The sequence below is a fragment of the Mya arenaria genome, chromosome 5 (genome assembly GCF_026914265.1).
Source record: "Mya arenaria isolate MELC-2E11 chromosome 5, ASM2691426v1".
Classification (NCBI taxonomy): domain Eukaryota; kingdom Metazoa; phylum Mollusca; class Bivalvia; order Myida; family Myidae; genus Mya; species Mya arenaria.
Window position 1 is genome coordinate 70,141,969 of NC_069126.1, and position 19,843 is coordinate 70,161,811.

General features: G+C 37.0%; 1 protein-coding gene across 1 annotated transcript in view; it reads left to right on the plus strand.

Moving 5' to 3' along the window:
* LOC128234056 (uncharacterized) overlaps positions 1-19,843 on the plus strand; it is a 69,417-nt gene that overhangs the window by 41,075 nt on the left and 8,499 nt on the right. Inside the window, exons 6-9 of the mRNA XM_052948019.1 lie at positions 1,158-1,253; positions 11,524-11,646; positions 13,360-13,386; positions 13,606-13,695. Of these exons, the coding sequence (XP_052803979.1) occupies positions 1,158-1,253; positions 11,524-11,646; positions 13,360-13,386; positions 13,606-13,695 (336 nt within the window). The remainder of the gene's footprint in view (positions 1-1,157; positions 1,254-11,523; positions 11,647-13,359; positions 13,387-13,605; positions 13,696-19,843) is intronic.

Below are 19,843 nucleotides of genomic sequence, written 5' to 3' on the forward strand. Positions count from 1 at the left end.
TCACATTGTGAAAATTTGTGACAGAATTCTTCAGTCATACTAAAATCCAATATTCAGAACCAGTCTGAAATTTTGGCCTTTAAAAATATATTGTCATTATTATAAAATTTATTGCCGACAGTATTTTTTTCACATCAGATAATCATTAAAGTGCTTAAATGCATGGTGTTCCAACAAAGACATTCACTGTTCCCGGAGACCGGGCTTTACTACATTCAAGGCAGTGCGCGTCTGCTATGTACTTCAAGAGATTGGTAATTAATCAACATAGCAGAGTTTTGTAAAAAAAAAAATTCATTTGAACAAAAAAATATAAAATTATCACAGTAGCAAATTGTTTTTATTTGGTGAACCGGCAGATTCCCTAAACAACCAAGACATTCATTAGGACACTTGAATGCGTATGTTGGCACCATTTCATTTTCAGGTCCCTGAGGTACCACAATTAATTTTACTTAAATGATTCAGATTGGGATTTTTTTTGTCCAATTGGGAAAAATATTGTATATTTGGCTTTGGGGATAGTCAGACCTGTGATAGTCGGAAAGCTTGCCGAGTAGTTTTGCTTGAAAAGTACGTGTAATCATACATTGTTCAGATCAGATCCCTCTAAACATGGTTGAAATAGCATAAAAGTTGATACGATTTCATATCAAACACTCACAAAATATCAGCTTGATATTTTCTCAAAAAAATGTAATCAAAATCAGATATCTTGACTTGCGTAGTAAAAACTTGCGTTGGTAATGACTTATCTGCATTGTATAGTTGTGCACTTCAATTGAAAACTGACTCCTAAATACTTCTGTTTAAGCTTTGAAGCCAAGCACCAAATGATGCATGTCTGTCATAAAGTTGCATGGTATCCGTCCAAAAACCGGGTTTTGTAGCATTTTGGAGTTTCTAGTATTTGTATGTAATTTGTTTATAATTGTAAGTTTTAACCAAGGCAGCTGCAACAGTTAAGTTAACCTTGTAGGTTAAAATTCTAGGCGAAGGAAATGGGTAAAAGTTGGGAAGTAAACAAAATAACTTATGTGCAGCCAATCAACATGCACTGGCGCAAAATTTATGTTATTTTTTTCCATTTGTAGGTGCGGCTCATCCCACGACAAATGAGCAAGTTAAAATATAATATGTTCTTATTTTCATTTCAGTTTGCAAGTGTAAGGTCCTTCAAATTGTGTGGTCAGTCATCTTCATTGTCTTGAGTATTGTATCAGGAGCCGTGGTCTTGTTTGTTATAGTTGCAGGTAAATATGATCATGTTCTTATTTTAATGAGGCTTAAAAATGTACAAATATGAAACAAATGATGTTATTTTTTATTATAAATGTATTTGTTTCAATTTAAATTCACATGTAATGGGACAGTCTCTGTGCCTGAGTATAGTTCGCATTGTCTGCTGTAATTTGACCACTGTCCATTTTTAGCTCACCTGTCACATAGTGACAAGGTGAGCTTTTGTGATCACAATTTGTCCGGCGTCCGTCCGTCGTCCGTCCGTCCGTCCGTAAACTTTTACTTTAAACGACATCTCCTCATAAACCACTTAGCCAATTTCATCCAAACTTCACAGGAATGTTTCTTGGGTGGTCCCCTTTTAAAATTGTTCAAAGAATTGAAATCCATGCAGAACTCTGGTAGCCATGGCAATGGAAAGGAAAAACTTTAAAAATCTTCTTCTCCCAAACCACAAGGCTTAGGCCGTTGATATATGGTAGGTAGGATCACCAAATGGTCCTCTACCAAAATTGTTCAAATTATGGCCCTTGGGTCAAAATTGGCCCCGCCCCGGGGGGTCATGGGTTTTCTCTATATGTTTATAGTGAAACCTTAAAAAATCTTCTCCTCTGAACTTACTTGGCCTAGAGCTTAGATATTTGGCATGATTCATCATCTAGTGGACCTCTACAAAGTTTGTTCAAATTATGGCCCTGGGGTCAAAATTGGCCCCGCCCCGGGGGGTCATGGGTATGCTCTATATGTTTATAGTTAAAACTTCAAAAATCTTCTCCTCTTAACTTACTTGGACTAGAGCTTAGATATTTGGCATGATTCATCGTCTAGTGGACCTCTACAAAGATTGTTCAAATTATGGCCTTGGGGTCAAAATTGGCCCCGCCCCGGGGGGTCATGGGTTTTCTCTATATGTTTGTAGTGAAAACTTCAAAAATCTTCTCCTTTGAACTTACTTGGACTAGAGCTTAGATATATGGCATGATTCATCGTCTAGTGGACCTCTACAAAGATTGTTCAAATTATGGCCTTGGGGTCAAAATTGGCCCCGCCCCGGGGGTCATGGGTATACTTGATATGTTTATAGTTAAAACTTCAAAAATCTTCTCCTCTTAACTTACTTGGACTAGAGCTTAGATATTTGGCATGATTCATCGTCTAGTGGACCTCTACAAAGATTGTTCAAATTATGGCCTTGGGGTCAAAATTGGCCCCGCCCCGGGGGGTTAGGGTATTCTCTATATGTTTATAGTGAAAACTTCAAAAATCTTCTCCTTTGAACTTACTTGGACTAGAGCTTAGATATTTGGCATGATTCATCGTCAAGTGGACCTCTACAACGATTGTTCAAATTATGGCCTTGGGGTCAAAATTGTCCCCGCCCCGGGGGGTCATGGGTATACTTGATATGTTTATAGTTAAAACTTCAGAAATCTTCTCCTCTTAACTTACTTGGACTAGAGCTTAGATATTTGGCATGATTCATCGTCTAGTGGACCTCTACAGAGATTGTTCAAATTATGGCCTTGGGGACAAAATTGGCCCCGCCCCTGGATGGTCATGGGTTTTCTCTATATGTTTATATTAAAAAAAATCAAAAATCTCCTCTGAACTTACGTTGCTTAGAGCTTAGATATTTGGCTTGATTCATCGTCTAGTGGACCTCTACAAAGATTATTCAAATTATGGCCTTGGGGTCAAAATTGGCCCCGCCCCGGGGGGTTAGGGTATTCTCTATATGTTTATAGTTAAAACTTCAAAAATCTTCTCCTCTGAACTTACTTGGACTAGAGCTTAGATATTTGGCATGATTCATCGTCTAGTGGACCTCTACATAGATTGTTCAAATTATGGCCTTGGGGTCAAAATTGGCCCCGCCCCCTTGGGGGTTCATGGGTTTTCTCTATATGTTTGTAGTGAAAACTTCAAAAATCTTCTCCTTTGAACTTATTTGGACTAGAGCTTAGATATTTGGCATGATTCATCGTCTAGTGGACCTCTACAAAGATTGTTCAAATTATGGCCCTGGGGTCAATATTGGCCCCGCCCCGGGGGGTCATGGGTATACTTGATATGTTTATAGTTAAAACTTCAGAAATCTTCTCCTCTTAACTTACTTGGACTAGAGCTTAGATATTTGGCTTGATTCATCGTCTAGTGGACTTCTACAAAGATTGTTCAAATTATGGCCCTGGGGTCAAAATTGGCCCCGCCCCTGGGTGGTCATGGGTTTTCTCTATATGTTTATATTAAAAAAATCAAAAATTTCCTCTGAACTTACGTTGCTTAGAGCTTAGATATTTGGCTTGATTCATCGTCTAGTGGACCTCTACAAAGATTGTTCAAATTATGGCCTTGGGGTCAAAATTGGCCCCGCCCCGGAGGGTTAGGGTATTCTCTATATGTTTATAGTTAAAACTTCAAAAATCTTCTCCTCTGAACTTACTTGGACTAGAGCTTAGATATTTGGCATGATTCATTGTCTAGTGGACCTCTACAAAGATTGTTCAAATTATGGCCTTGGGGTCAAAATTGGCCCCGCCCCCTTGGGGGGTCATGGGTATGCTCTATATGTTTATAGTTAAAACTTCAAAAATCTTCTCCTCTGAACTTACTTGGACTAGAGCTTAGATATTTGGCATGATTCATCGTCTAGTGGACCTCTACAAAGTTTGTTCAAATTATGGCCATGGGGTCAAAATTGGCCACACCCCATGGCTGATGGGTTTTCTCTATATGTGTTATAGTGAAAACTTAAAAAATCTTCTCCGAACTCACAAAGACAAGTAACGTCTTAATTTAAACTGGATAACATATTTAGTACACATACCAATTTTCAATATGGGCCACATACAACAATTAATAACAAATATACATATATAGATACACACGTAAAATCAAGTAGTGACAAGAGCTTAGATATTTGGCATGATATATCATCTAGTTGACTTGTACCAATATTGTTCAATCTTTGGCCCTGGGGTCAAAAAATGGCCCCACCCGGGCGGTCATGGGTTTCCTTGTATATGTATATGATGAAAACTTATAAAATCTTCTTCTCCGAAACCAAAAGGCGAAGGCCTTAGATATTTGGTATGAAGCATTGTTTATCGGACCACTATTAAGATTGTTCAAACTTTAGCCCTGGGGTCAAAATTGGCCACGCCCCGTGTTCATAGGCTTAGGTTTTCAATATTTTTATATAGTCTTATATAATAAAACTTTAAAAATCCTCTTCTCCAAAATATAACACCTAGAGCTTTCATATTTGGTATATAGTGTTACCTAGTGGACCTACACCAAAGGTATTCAAATTATTGTCCTGGGGTCAAATTGGCCTTGCTCAGGGGTCATTTGTTTTTACATTGTCTTGTCACTTAAACATCTTTTCCTCTGAAAGTAAAGGTCAGAATGACTCCATACTTGATATGTAGCATCCTTACATGGTCCTCTCTTAACTTTGTTCAAATGGTTTTGTTTGGCCCCTTTTAGGGGTCACCAGAGCAAAAAATAGAAAAATCTTTAAACAACTTGATCTTATTAACTGCTTGATGGATCTTCAAGTCTGAAGCATCCTAGCATGGGCCTCTGTCAGGTCTTTTCAAATAATTTTGTTTGGCCCCTTTTAAGGGTCACCAGAGCTAAAATTATTAAAAAAAAGTTAACATTTTCTTCGCATGAACCCCTTGATAGATCTTCAGCAAATTTTGTTTGAAGTGTCCTTGCATGGACCTCTCTTAAATTTGTTCACATAATTTTGTTTGGCCCGGTTGCCATGGCAACCTAAAGTAAAATGTCAACAATTGGTTATAATCATCTTCTTCTCCTAAACCGCTTTGACAATTTTGATGAAACTTCATAGGAATGATCCTTGGTTGGTGCTTTTTCAAAATTGTTCAAAGAAATTAATTCCATGTAGAACTCTGGTTGACATGGCAACCTAAAGGAAAAGTGTCAACAATTGGTTACAATCATCTTCTTCTCCTCATATAAAACTGCTTGGACAATTTTGATGAAACTTCATAGGAATGATCCTTGGTTGGTGCTTTTTCAAAATTGTTCAAAAAAATTAATTCCATGCAGAACTCTGGTTGCCATGGCAACCTGAAGGAAAATATAGGCTGTCGTGTCCGCGCTGTGACTTTCTCTTATATGGACAGATTTTAAAATGACTTGCCATAATGTTTTCGACATACCAAGACAACGTGTCGTGTGAAAGACCCATGTCCCTACCTCTAAGGTGAAAGATACACTAAGTGTTTATTCACAATGGAATGCTGAATATGAGGACATAAAGAGTGTTGGCTGTCATTTAGTATGATTGGTTTTTTTTCTATGCTCAGAGGCAATTTAATATAACTTGCAATATGTATTTGACACATAAAGGCAATATCAACTTTTTATGTACTTGTTCATAGATCAATGTCACATTGGGGGGCATTTGTCACATACTTTGACAGCTCTTGTTCAATATTCTTTGAGAAACAAGCTATATTAATAACAAAGGTTAAACTCTTTTACTCAGGTGAGCGATTTAGGGCCATCATGGCCCTCTTGTTTGTTAAACGCATTTGTCAATTTCCCTTAAACTGCTTGGCTGATTTTTTCAAAACATGACCTGAAGCTTCCTTCTATTGACTGTGTATCTGGTTAAGTGAACAAAAGGACAGCTAAAGCTATATATTTTTTAGTCAAATATCTTCCAATACAACTAGCCCTTAGATCTTAGACATGTAGATCCAAGATTTTTTCAAATCCTGCCAATGGGGTAAGGAATGGCCCCCAGAAGTTCTATATAGACATTCAGAGGTGTCATTTCATTTTAAGTTTTTACATGTCATAAATACATCAGGTTTTGTTTGATCTTCATGAAAATTGGTCAAAATACATGTCAACATGATCTACAAGAACATTGGAAATGTGGGTCATCTGAGGTTAAATATAAAAAAAATATTAGGAAAAAAAATGAATTCATCACTAATTTTCAAGAAACTCAGTCTGAATATCTCTTGGCATGATATTTTTAAGTAACAGTGCATGCATAAAAATGTCATTTCTTTCATAATTTCAACATTGTTTATCCAATCTTCCAGGAATATCTTCAGAATATTTATCAACATGATATTCAAGATCAGTGGGAATGTGGGTCTCCTCGAGTCAAAAACTAGGTCAAATATTGAGGCAAAATTCTGTGTTAAAGTTTCTTATCCCTTTTTAGCCTACCTGAGCACAAAGTGCTCAAGGTGAGCTATTGTGATCAGTCTATGTACAGGGTCTGTCGTCAGTCGTTCGGCGTCAACAATTGGTTATAATCATCTTTTTCTCCTAAACCGCTTGGACAATTTTGATGAAACTTCATAGGAATGATCCTTGGTTGGTCCTTTTTCAAAATTGTTCAAAGAAATGAATTCTATGCAATACTCTGGTTGCCATGGCAACCTAAAGGACAATGTCAACAATTGGTTATAATCATCTTCTTCTCCTAAACCCCTTGGACAATTTTGATGAAACTTCATAGGAATTATCCTTCGTTGGTGCTTTTTCAAAATTATTAATTCCATGCAGAACTCTGGTTGCCATGGCAACCTAAAGGAAAATGTCAACAATTGCTTATAATCTTCATCTTCTCCTAAACCCCTTGGACAATTTTAATGAAACTTCATAGGAATGATCCTTGGTTGGTGCTTTTTTAAAATTGTTCAAAGAAATGAATTCCATGCAGAACTCTGGTTGCCATGGCAACCTAAAGGAAAAGCGTCAACAATTGGTTATAATCATCATCTCCTAAACCCTTTGGACAATTTTGATGAAACTTAATAGGAATGATCCTTGGTTGGTGCTTTTTCAAAATAGTTCAAAGAAATGAATTCCATGCAGAACTCTGGTTGCCATGGCAACCTAAAGGAAAAATAACAAAACTTTTTATGGCAAATACTTTGAAGTCTAGTGCTTAAATATTTGGTGTGTAACATTGCCGATTGGTTATCTACGATGTTTATTCAAATTATGCCCCTGGAAAAAAATTGGCCTCACCCCGTGGGTTTGAAGTTCATTAGAAATATATTTTGTTAAAATCTGATAGTTATGTAAAGTTTACTCTTGAAGCAAGGGCAGCAAGTCTTGCTATATGGTCTCCCTTTTTGTTGGAGATTCCACTACTTTCTATTTTTAGTAACAAGGGAATAGATTTTAAATTTTATTAAGTCTTCAACATAGTCACTTCTGAGGTAATTATTGTTCTTTTTTTAGGTTCATAGCTTCAAATAATTATTATATACACTTAATTCTTTAGAAGAAACTTCATTTTTACTTAATAATAAATTTCATGATCCGACTTTTCCATTGATTTTCATGTAGATTATTGTTCATGCAGATGCTACAACCTTATCTTCTGTGTGGATAGTGTTATTCACTTATAACTTATATAAAGAAAAGTACTACTATTATCATTTGAAGGAATGTTGTCCTAGATGGGTGAATGTGATGATAATAATAATAATAATAATAATTGAAGGTGTTGATTATTACCTGATATTTGATTTTTAGAGCTTAAGGCAGTTTATTGATTTTCTTGGATGGTGCACTGTTTGGTGTTTGTGTATCTATACGAAAAGTTCTTTTAGTGTGCAAGCAATTTGACATAGTTTTGTCAGTGTGCAGGCAATTGAACAAAGTCCTGTCTCTGTGCAGGCAATTGAACAAAGTCCTGTCAGTGTGCAGGCAAATGAAAATAGTCCTGTCAGTGTGCAGGTATCTGTACCAAGTGCTGTCAGTGTGGTGCGCAGGCAACTGAACAAAGTCCTGTCAGTGTGCAGGTGAGAATCAAATTCTGTCAGTGTGCAGTCAATCATCAAGTCCTGTCAGTGTGCAGGCAACTGAACAAAATCCTGTCAGTGTGCAGTCACTCACCAAGTCCTGTCAGTGTGCAGGAAACTGTGACAAGTCCTGTCAGTGATTATCCAGGCAACGTGTTTGACCAGTATGTTTTTATGCCCCCAAAGGTGGGCATATTAAAATCACACTGTCCATCAGTCCGTCCGTCCGTACACATGTTTGGCTCAATATCTCATGTCCGTGCTGTAACTTTCTCTTTTATGGACAGATATTAATATAACTTGCCACATGTGTTCGACATACCAAGACGACGTGTCGTGTGCAAGACCCGTGTCCTTACCTCTAAGGTCAAGGTCACACTTAGTGTTTATTCACAATGGAGTGCTGCATATAAGAATATAGAGTATATTTTGTCATGTCCTGGCTGTAACTTTCTCTTGTATGGAGATATTTTAAAATAACTTGCCACAATTTATTTGTTTGACATACCAAGAAGACGTGTCACGTGCAAGACCTATGTCCCTTCCTCTAAGGTCAAAGTCACACTTAGGTGTTTATTCACAATGGAATGCTGCATATAAGGACATAGAGTATAGGTTGTCGTGTCTGGGCTGTAAAACTTTCTCTTGTATGGACATAATTTAAAATGTCTTACCATATGTGTTTGACATTTCAAGGTGATGTGTTGCGTACAAAATCCCGTGTCCCTCCCTCTAAGGTCAAGGTCACACTAAGTGTTATTCACAATGGAATGCTGCATATAAGAACATAGAGTATAGGTTGTCGTGTCCGGGCTGTAACTTTCTCTTGTATGGACAGATTTCAAAATGACCTGCCATATGTGTTCAACATACCATGATGACAGGTCACATGCAAGACCCGTGTCCTTACCTCTAAGTTGAAGGTCACACTTAGTGTTTATTCACAATGGAATGCTGCATATAAGAACATGGAGTATAGGATTTCGTGTCCGGGCTGTAACCTTCTCTTGTATGGACAGATTTTAAAATGACTTGCTACATGTGTTCAACATACCAAGACGACATGTCGTGTGCAAGATCCAGGTCCCTACCTCTAAGGTGAAAGATACATAAGTGTGTATTCACAATGGAATGCTGAATATGAGGACATAAGAGTATAGTCTGTCAAGTATGGGTGGTACTATTTTTTATGTTCAGGGGTCGTATTCAATAAGCATCTAAGTAATAATTTTCAACTTAGTGAAAAATTGCCTTTTTTTCTGACTTGAATGCCAAGAAAACGAACAATGTTTGGACACCAAAAATATGAAAATAAACAAGAAAATGGTCTAAACTATGCATGCATATGAATAAATCTGATGAAAAATAGTGGGTATTTAAAATAACTGATGTCAAAAATTATGAAATTCTCACTAAGTTGAAAATATTCACTAAGATGCTAATTGAATACGGCCCCAGAGGCAATTTAAAATAACTTGCCATAATGTATTTGAAACATAAAGGCAAGATCAACTTTTCATGTACTTGTTTATAGGTCAATGTCACATTCAGCATTCGTCACATACTGTGACAGCTCTTGTTCAATATTCTTTGAGAAACAAGCTATATTGATAACAAAAGTTAAACTCTTTTACTCAGGTGAGCGATTTAGGGCCATAATGGCCCTCTTGTTATAAATTCAACTGTGGTAGTCCCAGCATGCTATTTAGGGTAAAGGCCTCATATAATGTTTGATGAGGTTCACACGATGCTTTATTTAAAAGAAATGTATGGGAAATACCCACAAAATTCCATGCAAATGAGATAGGTAAGTGGGCGGATCATAACATCATTGTTGTTAATTAAAAAATCGCAGACAGGTACTCACTCATGCTTTTGTAAAATGCACTTTTTGTGCATGTCAAAATACGGTGTGGTAAATCTTAAGAAGTGTTAAAAGCTGGAACCCTTCAGCAAATGTTTATATCTGCAATTTCGATTTCATAGAGTAAAATAATGAAGAAATAAGTCTATAATATAACTATATTACCACGAAAACTGTTTAAATCAAAAACTTTTTAAACAATGCAGATTATTAATTTTATAGCTACATAGAATTTTAGGTATTCATGAAGTCGCGTGATATGCAAATTTGGTAATGACGTTGAGCGCGCTGAATTAAGATTATTCTTTCCGTTTTATTGCATTTTTTAATTGCATTTTTTATCCTTCTTGTGGTAAAAATTGTCAAAACGGTAAAGAGAAGCCATTTGGATATATACATACAAAAAATCTTTAAATCACTAAAATTTCTGTATACCGTAAATGACTGGTTACAAGACGATAGGGGTAATAAGACACATGCAAGAAAAATTGTGAAAAACTTGAGTAATTTAATCTTATGTTATGGGTTTTAGGACGCAATAAAAAAATGTTAAAATCGTCTGCCACCATTTGCCACCATGTTTGTTGACCCTGGCGATTTTTTTTTGTGAAAATGGATATGGTTATTTTAAACCATGCAATACTAATACAAAGCAAAATAGTCTTTCTGACGGTGTACCATAAGCGATAAGCTGTCAAGACTGAAGTTTTGTAATGCAAAAACTATATATTGTTCCTGCAATTGCTTGTTATCAAAATATTAACACATACTAGAAAGTGACAAGAATGTGGCAATGTGCGATAAAAACAAGACTATTATCGCAACAGTTTGTACTATTGGTATGTTAACCTGCTTAAAGACAGTGCCAGTTTATCACACCTTATCATACCACTGACAAAAATATTTCGACAGTGCACAGCTATGCTTCAGAATCTTTACATGCATTTTTAACTATAGTCTTATACAAAATAATATTGAATAATTTTATGAATACCTGGTAATGAAAATCTAAAATATGAACGTTTTATTAAATTACACCGTATCCCGATCTTCAACTGTCAATTAAACTCGGTTTAACTCAATCGAGTTGATGTGAGTTATATTCCATTCTAAAAAACGTAAACAAACCAGTTTGTTCATCATTCATTTCTCTGGAAAGACAAAATCGGACTGAAATCAACTTCAGAAAAAAGTGTCAAAAGCTTGTTACTGTTGTAAGACGCATGCATTTTTTTAGATCGAAATCTGAGGGGAAAAAGTGTGTCTTATAACTAGTCATTCACGGTACTCTCAATTTCAAAACCAGAAGCCATAGGGCGTAGATATTTGGCATCAGCTACTTATCCTCAACCAAGGTGGTCATAAATTTAACCTAGAGGTCAATGTTGTCCCCTCATACCTCCTGTGAAGTTAAAGAAATAATAAGGTTGTAAAAATATTCTTGTTTAAGATTGAAAGAACATAATGCCTTGAAGTGAGCTGATTTCTCATGCAGATGAGTGAGTTTCTTGAGAGGGTATTAGCCCTGATGGAGACCAAGGGCATACCATAGCCATTTATAAACTTGTAATTATAATCTATTGTCTTTACTTTGCATATTTTCAGTTAAAAAACCAAGACAATGGCTAGCTAAACACTTGTGTGCCAAAGCCCACCTTTGCATGATATGTTGGGTAGTTTTCAGTTTTGTGTACAGCATTGTTGCTGTGATTCTCTACAATGTCCTAGGTATGTGAAATATCTCCTGTTAATTTTTATAGATTACTGTGTTAAGCTTTAAATACTTATTATGTCTCCCCCTCTCTGGGGGAGACATATTGTTTTTGCCCTGTCCGTCAGTCCGTCCGTACGTCACACTTCGTTTCCGATCGATAACTGGAAAACCGCATGACCTAGGTTCACCAAACTTGGTAGGGAGGTTGGTCATGAGGTGTAGAAGATCCCTATTGTTTTTGGGGTCACTAGGTCAAAGGTCAAGGTCGCGTCCGTCCGTACGTCACACTTCGTTTCCGATCGATAACTGGAAAACCGCATGACCTAGGATCACCAAACTTGGTAGGGAGGTTGGTCGTGAGGTGTAGAGGATCCCTATTGTTTTTGGGGTCACTAGGTCAAAGGTCAAGGTCGCGGCGACCCCCAATATAAAAAACATTTCTGCTCAAAATCTTGAGAACGGTTTGACCTAGGTTCACCAAACTTGGTAGGGAGGTTGGTCATGAGGTGTAGAAGATCCCTATTGTTTTTGGGGTCACTAGGTCAAAGGTCAAGGTCGCGGCGACCCCCAATGTAAAAAACATTTCCGCTCAATATCTTGAGAATGGTTTGACCTAGGTTCACCAAACTTGGTAGGGAGGTTGATCATGAGGTTTAGAAAACTCCTATATTTTGGGGGGTCACAAGGTCAAAGGTCAACGTCGCTGTGACCTCTAATGTAAAAAAATATTTCCGTGCAATATCAGGAGAATGCTTTGATCTAGGTTCACCAAACTTTGAAGTGAGGTTGGTCATGATGTCTAGATGATCCCAATTGTTTTGGGGGTAACAAGGTCAATAGTCAAGGTCGTGGTGACCTTCCATGTAAAAATCATTTGCGTGTAATATCTTTCACATATGTTTACCAAAAATTGTAGAGATGTTACTCGGGTGTACAAGACCCGCATTGTTTTTGAGGTCACTATGTCAGAGGTGAAGGTCACAGACACCTGAACATAAGAAAAGGTTTCCGATCAATAAGTGGAGTTCCTATTGCCTTTGAGTCTTGAACTTTTGCATGCTGGTAGGTCTTCTTGGGCAGATGATCCGTATTGATTTTGGGGTCACTGGGTCCAAAAAGAGAGTGATGATGAAAAACGGTTTCCAATCAATAACTTAAGTTCTGCTTTACCTGGAGTCTCCAAACTTTGCATGCTTGTAAGGGTCATGCAGTAGTTGGGGTCACTGGGTCAAAGGTCAAGTCCACAAGGGCTTGAAGATGAAAACCGTTTCCGATCAATAACTGGCGTCTCATTTCAACTTTCGTGCATTTTGTTTATTTTGTTTTTTGTCCATAAAAGACCTGCCGTTTTTTCCCTGAGAAACAGCAGCACTTGAAGGCCTTTGCATTTTTATGGTAAGTGTCTGTTTACTAAGCCTTCGGGGGAGACATGCGCTTTGCTCAAAAGCCCATTCTAGTTATTATACATTTTTTTCACAAACTTGAAGCACATGTTAGCCTACAGTGCCTAACATGTGTGCCAATCTCTTTTAAATAAAAAAATATTAAGCTTTATCAACTTGTTTGTTGTTGTTTTTCAACTTCTTGTTGTATATGCCTAGTTATATGTGTTCATATTTGTAACTATGTGAACATATCTTATACTCATCTTTTATTTTAGTTTATATTGCTGATTCTTCAAATTGAAAATTATACAATTTATCAATTTATAGATTCCTCTCTTTCAGTATGCAAAGATGGCTCGAGCAAAGAAGGTATGGTTTTGCAAAATTGTTTTTTTAATGCTTTCATTCCTTTTACAGAGAATGTTTTGTAACAAGTTGTTGCCTAAAATATTGCTCTCCCACCATCAAATCATAACAGTTCTTAAAAAGGTTGTCTTTTGACATTGAATATCTAGTGTTGCTTTGTGTAATTTTACAACAGCTGTTACCTAAGGTATAATACAAATGTACGATTAAATTGTTTTTCAGATTGTTGGCCAGTTTACCTCATACTTGGAATTGTAGTTAAAGGTGGAGATGTGGCAGTATCTCTCCTTGCAGTACTTGCCTTTTTAAAAGGTAAGCGAAATGCTCTAGTGGAATAGGTCCTGAGCTTAAATGTTGCTGAAAAGCTTTAAAAATAATACTGGTTTCTATTAAGAAAGGACTCAAGAGTGAAGAAGATACAACATTTTACTGATTACTTACATTTTTGCAACATTAAAGATGCACTCTTACTCTCAAAATAGATTTACCACAATTAATACAAATGATTAAAGATACCAAAAAGGATGAATTAATGTCGAAAAAATGTATCTTTTGAAGGATACCGAGTTTAATTTGAAATAAAGTTGCAGAAAACATGGTATTTCTACCTTATGAAACGATAGTAGATCACAGTAAATCTTTTAGCACTCACCAATCTTTTAATATTTTTGCGTATTTAGCTATTAAATACGCGGTAACAATCGTGTTATAAGTAATGAATATTTTTCAAAAATGCATGATTATGCCCCCCTTCGAAGAAGAGGGGTATATTGTTTTGCACAGGCATGTCGGTCGGTCGGTCGGTCCGTCGGTAGACCAAAGCTTGTGCGAGTGATAACTCAACAATTCCTGGACGTATGGTCATCAAACCTGACATGAAGGTTGGGCCTGACTAGTAGATGACCCCTATTGATTTTAGGGCTCATCGGGTCAAAGGTCAAGGTCACAGTGACCTTTAATGGTAAAATAATTTTAAAGCTTGTCCGAGTGATAACTCAACAATGCCTAGACCTATGGTCATCAAACTTGATATGGAAGTTGGGCCTGACCATTAGATGACCCCTATTGTTTTTGGGGGTCATCGGGCCAAAGGTCAAGGTCACAGTGACCTTGAATGGTAAAAGGTTGTCCGTGTCATTACTCGACAATGCCTGCACCTATGGCCCTCAAACTTGACTTGGAGGTTGGGCCTGACCAGTAGATGACCCCTATTGTTTTTGGGGGTCATCGGGCCAAAGGTCAAGGTCACAGTGACCTTGAATGGTAAAAGGTTGTCTGAGTGTTAACTCGACAATGCCTGCACCCAAGGCCATCAAACTTGAATTGGAGGTTGGGCCTGACCAGTAGATGGCCCCTATTAATTTTAGGGGTCATTGGACCAAAGGTCAAGGTAACAGTGACTTTGAACGATAAAAGGTTGCCCGAGTGATAACTCAACAATGCCTGCGCCCATGGCCCTCAAACTTGACTTGGAGGTTGGGCCTGACCAGTAGATGACCCCTATTGATTTAAGGGGTCAGAGGTCAAGGTCACAGTGACCTTGAAAGCAAACTCGACAATTCCTGGACCTATGGTCATCAAACTTAACATGAAGGTTGGGCCTGACCAGTAGATGACCCCTCTTGACTTTGGGGGTCATCAGGCCAAGGTCAAGGTCACAGTAACCTTTAACGCAAAAAGTTAACAAATCTTCTCCCAGTGATATCTCAACAATGCCTGAATCTATGATCATCAAACTTGAGATGTAAGTTGGGCCTGACCAGGAGATGACCATTATTGATTTTAGGAGTCATTGGGTCAAAGGTCAGGTTCACAGTGACCTTGAATGCGAAAATGTTTCAAGTGATAATTGGACAATGCCTGTACCCATGGCCATCAAACTTGACGTGGAGTTGTGTCTGACCTGTAGATGACCCCTTATGATTTAACATGGCGCTCAGGGGGGGGGGGGGGGGGGGGGGGGGGGGGGGCATAATGTTTGACAAACATCTCTTGTTTAGTAAGAAGTTAAAGGTTGATCACTCAAAACTGATGTTTATTATACAAGGGTATGTTTTGATTTTGAATACGAGTGCATCTTTAATTAGGACTAAATACAAAGACGTTAAGACATATCTATTTGTTTTTATATTAACTTGATAATGATCCTTTATTTATTTTTTTATCATTTTTATTCTACATAATTATTAGCCTAATGTTTAATACACTGGACCAAAACATTATGCCCCCCTTCAAATAAGAGGGGTATATTGCTTTGCACATGTCTGTCGGTATGTCGGTCGGTCGGTCCGTCGGTAGACCAAAGCTTGTCCGACTGATAACTCAGAAATTCCTGAACGTATGGTCATCAAACTTGACCTGAAGGTTTGGCCTGACAGATAGATGACCCCTATTGATTAAAGGGCTCATTGGATCAAAGGTCAAGGTCACAGTGACCTTTAATGGTAAAATAATTATAAAGCTTGTCCGAGTGATAACTCAACAATGCCAAGACCTATGGTCATCAAACTTGATGTTGAAGTTGGGCCTGACCAGTAGATGACCCCTATTGTTTTGGGGGATCATCGGGCCAAACATCAAGGTCACAGTGACTCCTGGACCTATGGTCATCAAACTTGACATGAAGGTTGGGCCAGGCCAGTAGATGACCCCTCTTGACATTGGGGTTATCAGGCCAAGGTCATGGTCACAGTAACTTTTAACACAAAAAAGTTAACAAATCTTCTCCCAGTGATATCTCAACAATGACTGAACCTATGATCATCAAACTTGACATGGAAGTTGGGCCTGACCAGGAAATAACCCTTATTGATTTTAGGAGCCATTGGGTCAAAGGTCAAGTTCACAGTGACCTTGAATGCGAAAATGTTTCGAGTGATAACTCGACCATGCCTGCACCCATGGCCCTCAAACCTGACTTGGAGTTGTGTCTGACCTGTAGATGACCCCTTATTAGTTGAGGGGTCAAAAGTCAAGGTCACAGTAACCTTGAATGAAAAAAGCTTGTCTGTATGATAACTTGTCAATGCCTGCACTCATGGTCCTCAAACTTGACATTTAGATTTTTGGTGACCAGCTGATGACTCCTATGGATTTTGAGGTCATAGAGTCAAAGGTCATGGTCATAACACTCTATCTTCACACTTTGAATGGTCATAATCTTAAAACTGCCTCAACGGCATCCAATGTCAGTGACAAATCAGCTGTCATTTCGGTCCATGCATATTTCATTCAATTGTCCATATAATCCTGACAACATGGCCATCAGGGGGGACATAATGTTTGACAAACATCTCTTGTTTTGATTTAAAATGTTAGACAATGTCATAAAAGTGTCATATTTGTAATGAAAATCTTACATCGATTTTATCTGTGCCTTCAGGTTGAAATAAAGACTTATTGAATGGATTTACATCAGTGGAGAAAATAGTTGTTGAGTGTACAAAGTTTTTTTATTTATTGCAAATGAAAAAGTCAGAATTTGATACATAATGCTTGTTGAAAAATGAATTCTTAAGGTATCCTATGTACAATGCAGAATAATGCTGGATTTGGATACCTGGCGACCCCCATGTACAATTTGGTATCATTTGAAAGGGTATTGCTTGCTGATTAAGGAGTGAAATATATGACCTGAAATATACTATCTAGAGATTAATTATATAAGGCCACAACAAATTGATCATTTGTTCGTCGGATTTGCCGCACCTAAAATTCGAAAAACGAAAAAAAAAAAAAAACTCTTTTTTTGCGCCCGCACTTACTATTTGGCCGCGCATATTATTTATTTTTTTTTACTTCTGAATTTCCTCTACTTTCTGAATTTCTTTCACTAAGAATTTAATCCTTCAACGTCAACTTCGCCTTTTTTGAAGGTATTTCCATGCTTTACATTCTTCGCGAGCAAAATTTCCTCGTGTCAGGACAAAATCAGGTCCGGGAAACCGCAAAACAGCCGATATTTGTTGACAGTTTTTTTTGTCGGGAATATTTTGCAGGACGCACCGTTGTTATTTATTTCCGGTATTAATTTTCGGGTTACTTTCAGTTTTCGTAATGTAAAATACACGTTTTAAATGAAAATCAGTGTCAAAGTCAATGGATTACAGTCTTCAGTAAACAACAACAGTTTCACAGCGTCGAAGGCAATAATTATCTATGTGTGTTTTAAATAATTCATTGTTTTGTACTCAAAATTTTGTGTTAAATAATAACTAAATCGGATTTTGAGTGCAAAACTTATATTAAAATACACGGACACACGACTTAACACAATTGAACATGTTTTGGTGAGTTATTTTTTAAATTTTCTAAAATGCGTTTCTCAGTTTTCATATAATCATAATGGTTATAAACAGATAAAAATAGTAGGACTTGTAAATGTTTTAGAACAGCCTGTACATTGAATTTATGAACCAGTCAATCCACGCCCCCATCCCCCCCAGGTCCTGGGGTATACCAGGGATAGTCGGGGAAATGGGCCAAGTATTTACCTTCTAGTGGATATACCCAGGGTTGGCTGGACTGAAAATCAAAGTCCCCGCTATTCCCCGGACCTTGGGGCGTGGTTACAATTGACTAGTGCATAACATACACATGGACAGTATAAAAAAAACATCAGTAAAGTCAGAAAATAAAACCTTTTATAAATAAAATGACTGTTTTAATTTTCTCAATTCTACGTTTTTATCCACTTGTTTTCTTTGATCCATTTGTATAAAATGGCCTGTAATTAAAGTGGCCTGTTTCTTATGGGCATTGAAGCTATGGAGGCCGACATGATATTCTTTTTCAAGGCACGGACCTATAAACCATAGGTTCGGGGTAAAGGCGGGTTCTTTAAAGGGAAATATCTTTATTCCACCACCTGCTCTAATATAATGACTGGTGCCACATTTGCAGATTTGTTTGATACTGCTTCATTTATGTTGTCCCGCAATTTAATCCATAGTGTCTTTTTTAGATATGTTCTCTGTGTTATTTACATTTTCAATCTTCTGAAATGTCAAAGTCACTAGTAGTTGACACCAATTTAATCATGTGCTTCAAGAGGTTCAAATTTAGACCTGACCCAATATTTAGAAATACTCAAATCATGAATAACTCTTACAAGTCTAAAATGTTTGTTTTTTGTAATAGTAAGTTACGGACAATAGTTTTCTTTTTGGTCTTCGAATAATTGTATGTTACTATGAGGAATGTTGTCTTTACAATAATCCACGTTTAAATTAAAATTAATAGTAAAGCACTGGACCTTATTGCCATTTGTTAAATATTGAGACAGATTTACATGTCACTGTGATACAATCAAAACCTTTTCATTAATAACTGAACATATGTTTGCAATTAAAAAGCATTTCTTGACATAATTGTATGATAAATTTGGTAACAAATATACTTTTTATTTTTTTTTTAATTTTTCGCCTTGCGCTCGCCTCTGATTTGCCTTAAATTTAAAAAAAAGTATTTTTATTTTTTTTTCGCTCGCTCGCTCCTACTTTTTTTGGGCAAAATCCGTAGAACAAATGATCAATTTGTTGTGGCCTAAGGAATGAATTGCGGGGTTGATGTGATTATCGGGGTATGAACGCAATTGGACTGGTCTAAGTGTGTGGAGTCCGTACTTTGACCAGCCCAATTGTGTTCATATCCCTGATAATGACACCAACCCCGCAATTCATTCCTTATATTTACACCAATAGTTCATTATTTTATTCAAGAAACATTGAAGAAATACTTCATTTCATTTCGGATTACCTTTCAGTAATCCTTTCTTACCCATTCTGTAATTGGGACGACCTGACTGTCACCGGAAACATTTTTTTTCAAATGACGTCACAATAACATGGGAAAAGATCAACCGCTTGAAATCACTTTAAAACGTAAAACTGAAACACTTTTGGCAACAAAACGTTTAAAATATAATAACTTAGCACTTTCTAAAATGTTGATTGATATTTTACGGGACCTGCTGACACAAAACAAACAATAACAAGATCAATAGTTTTCATGTATATAGTTATGCGATGATTTGCGATCGGAACATATCGGAAGGTGTTGCATTCATCGATTGATGAACGCAATTGCCGAAAGGCAGTTCATTTAAGGAATGGAAGTTGATGTGTAAATATTGCAGTTTGAGTAGAGTTTTGTTTAGATATTTAACGCAACTGAATTCTGACATTAAATGACCTATTTTACAATCTTCCAAAATTAACAAAAGCTTGTTTGTTATGTTGCTGTTTTCTTAGCTATAATTTTAACAGAATTCTTTCTCAACCCCTTTGAAATGATTCCAAAACAAAATCACCGCAGGACTCCAAAATTTGAATAATTGTACAAATCATATCTTACATTGATTACTTCTTTTTTATTAATGAAAATACTGTATTGTCTGGGGGGGGGGGGGGGGGTAAATATTCAAGAGGAGTTAAAATAATTGATTAAAAGTATCAGTTAA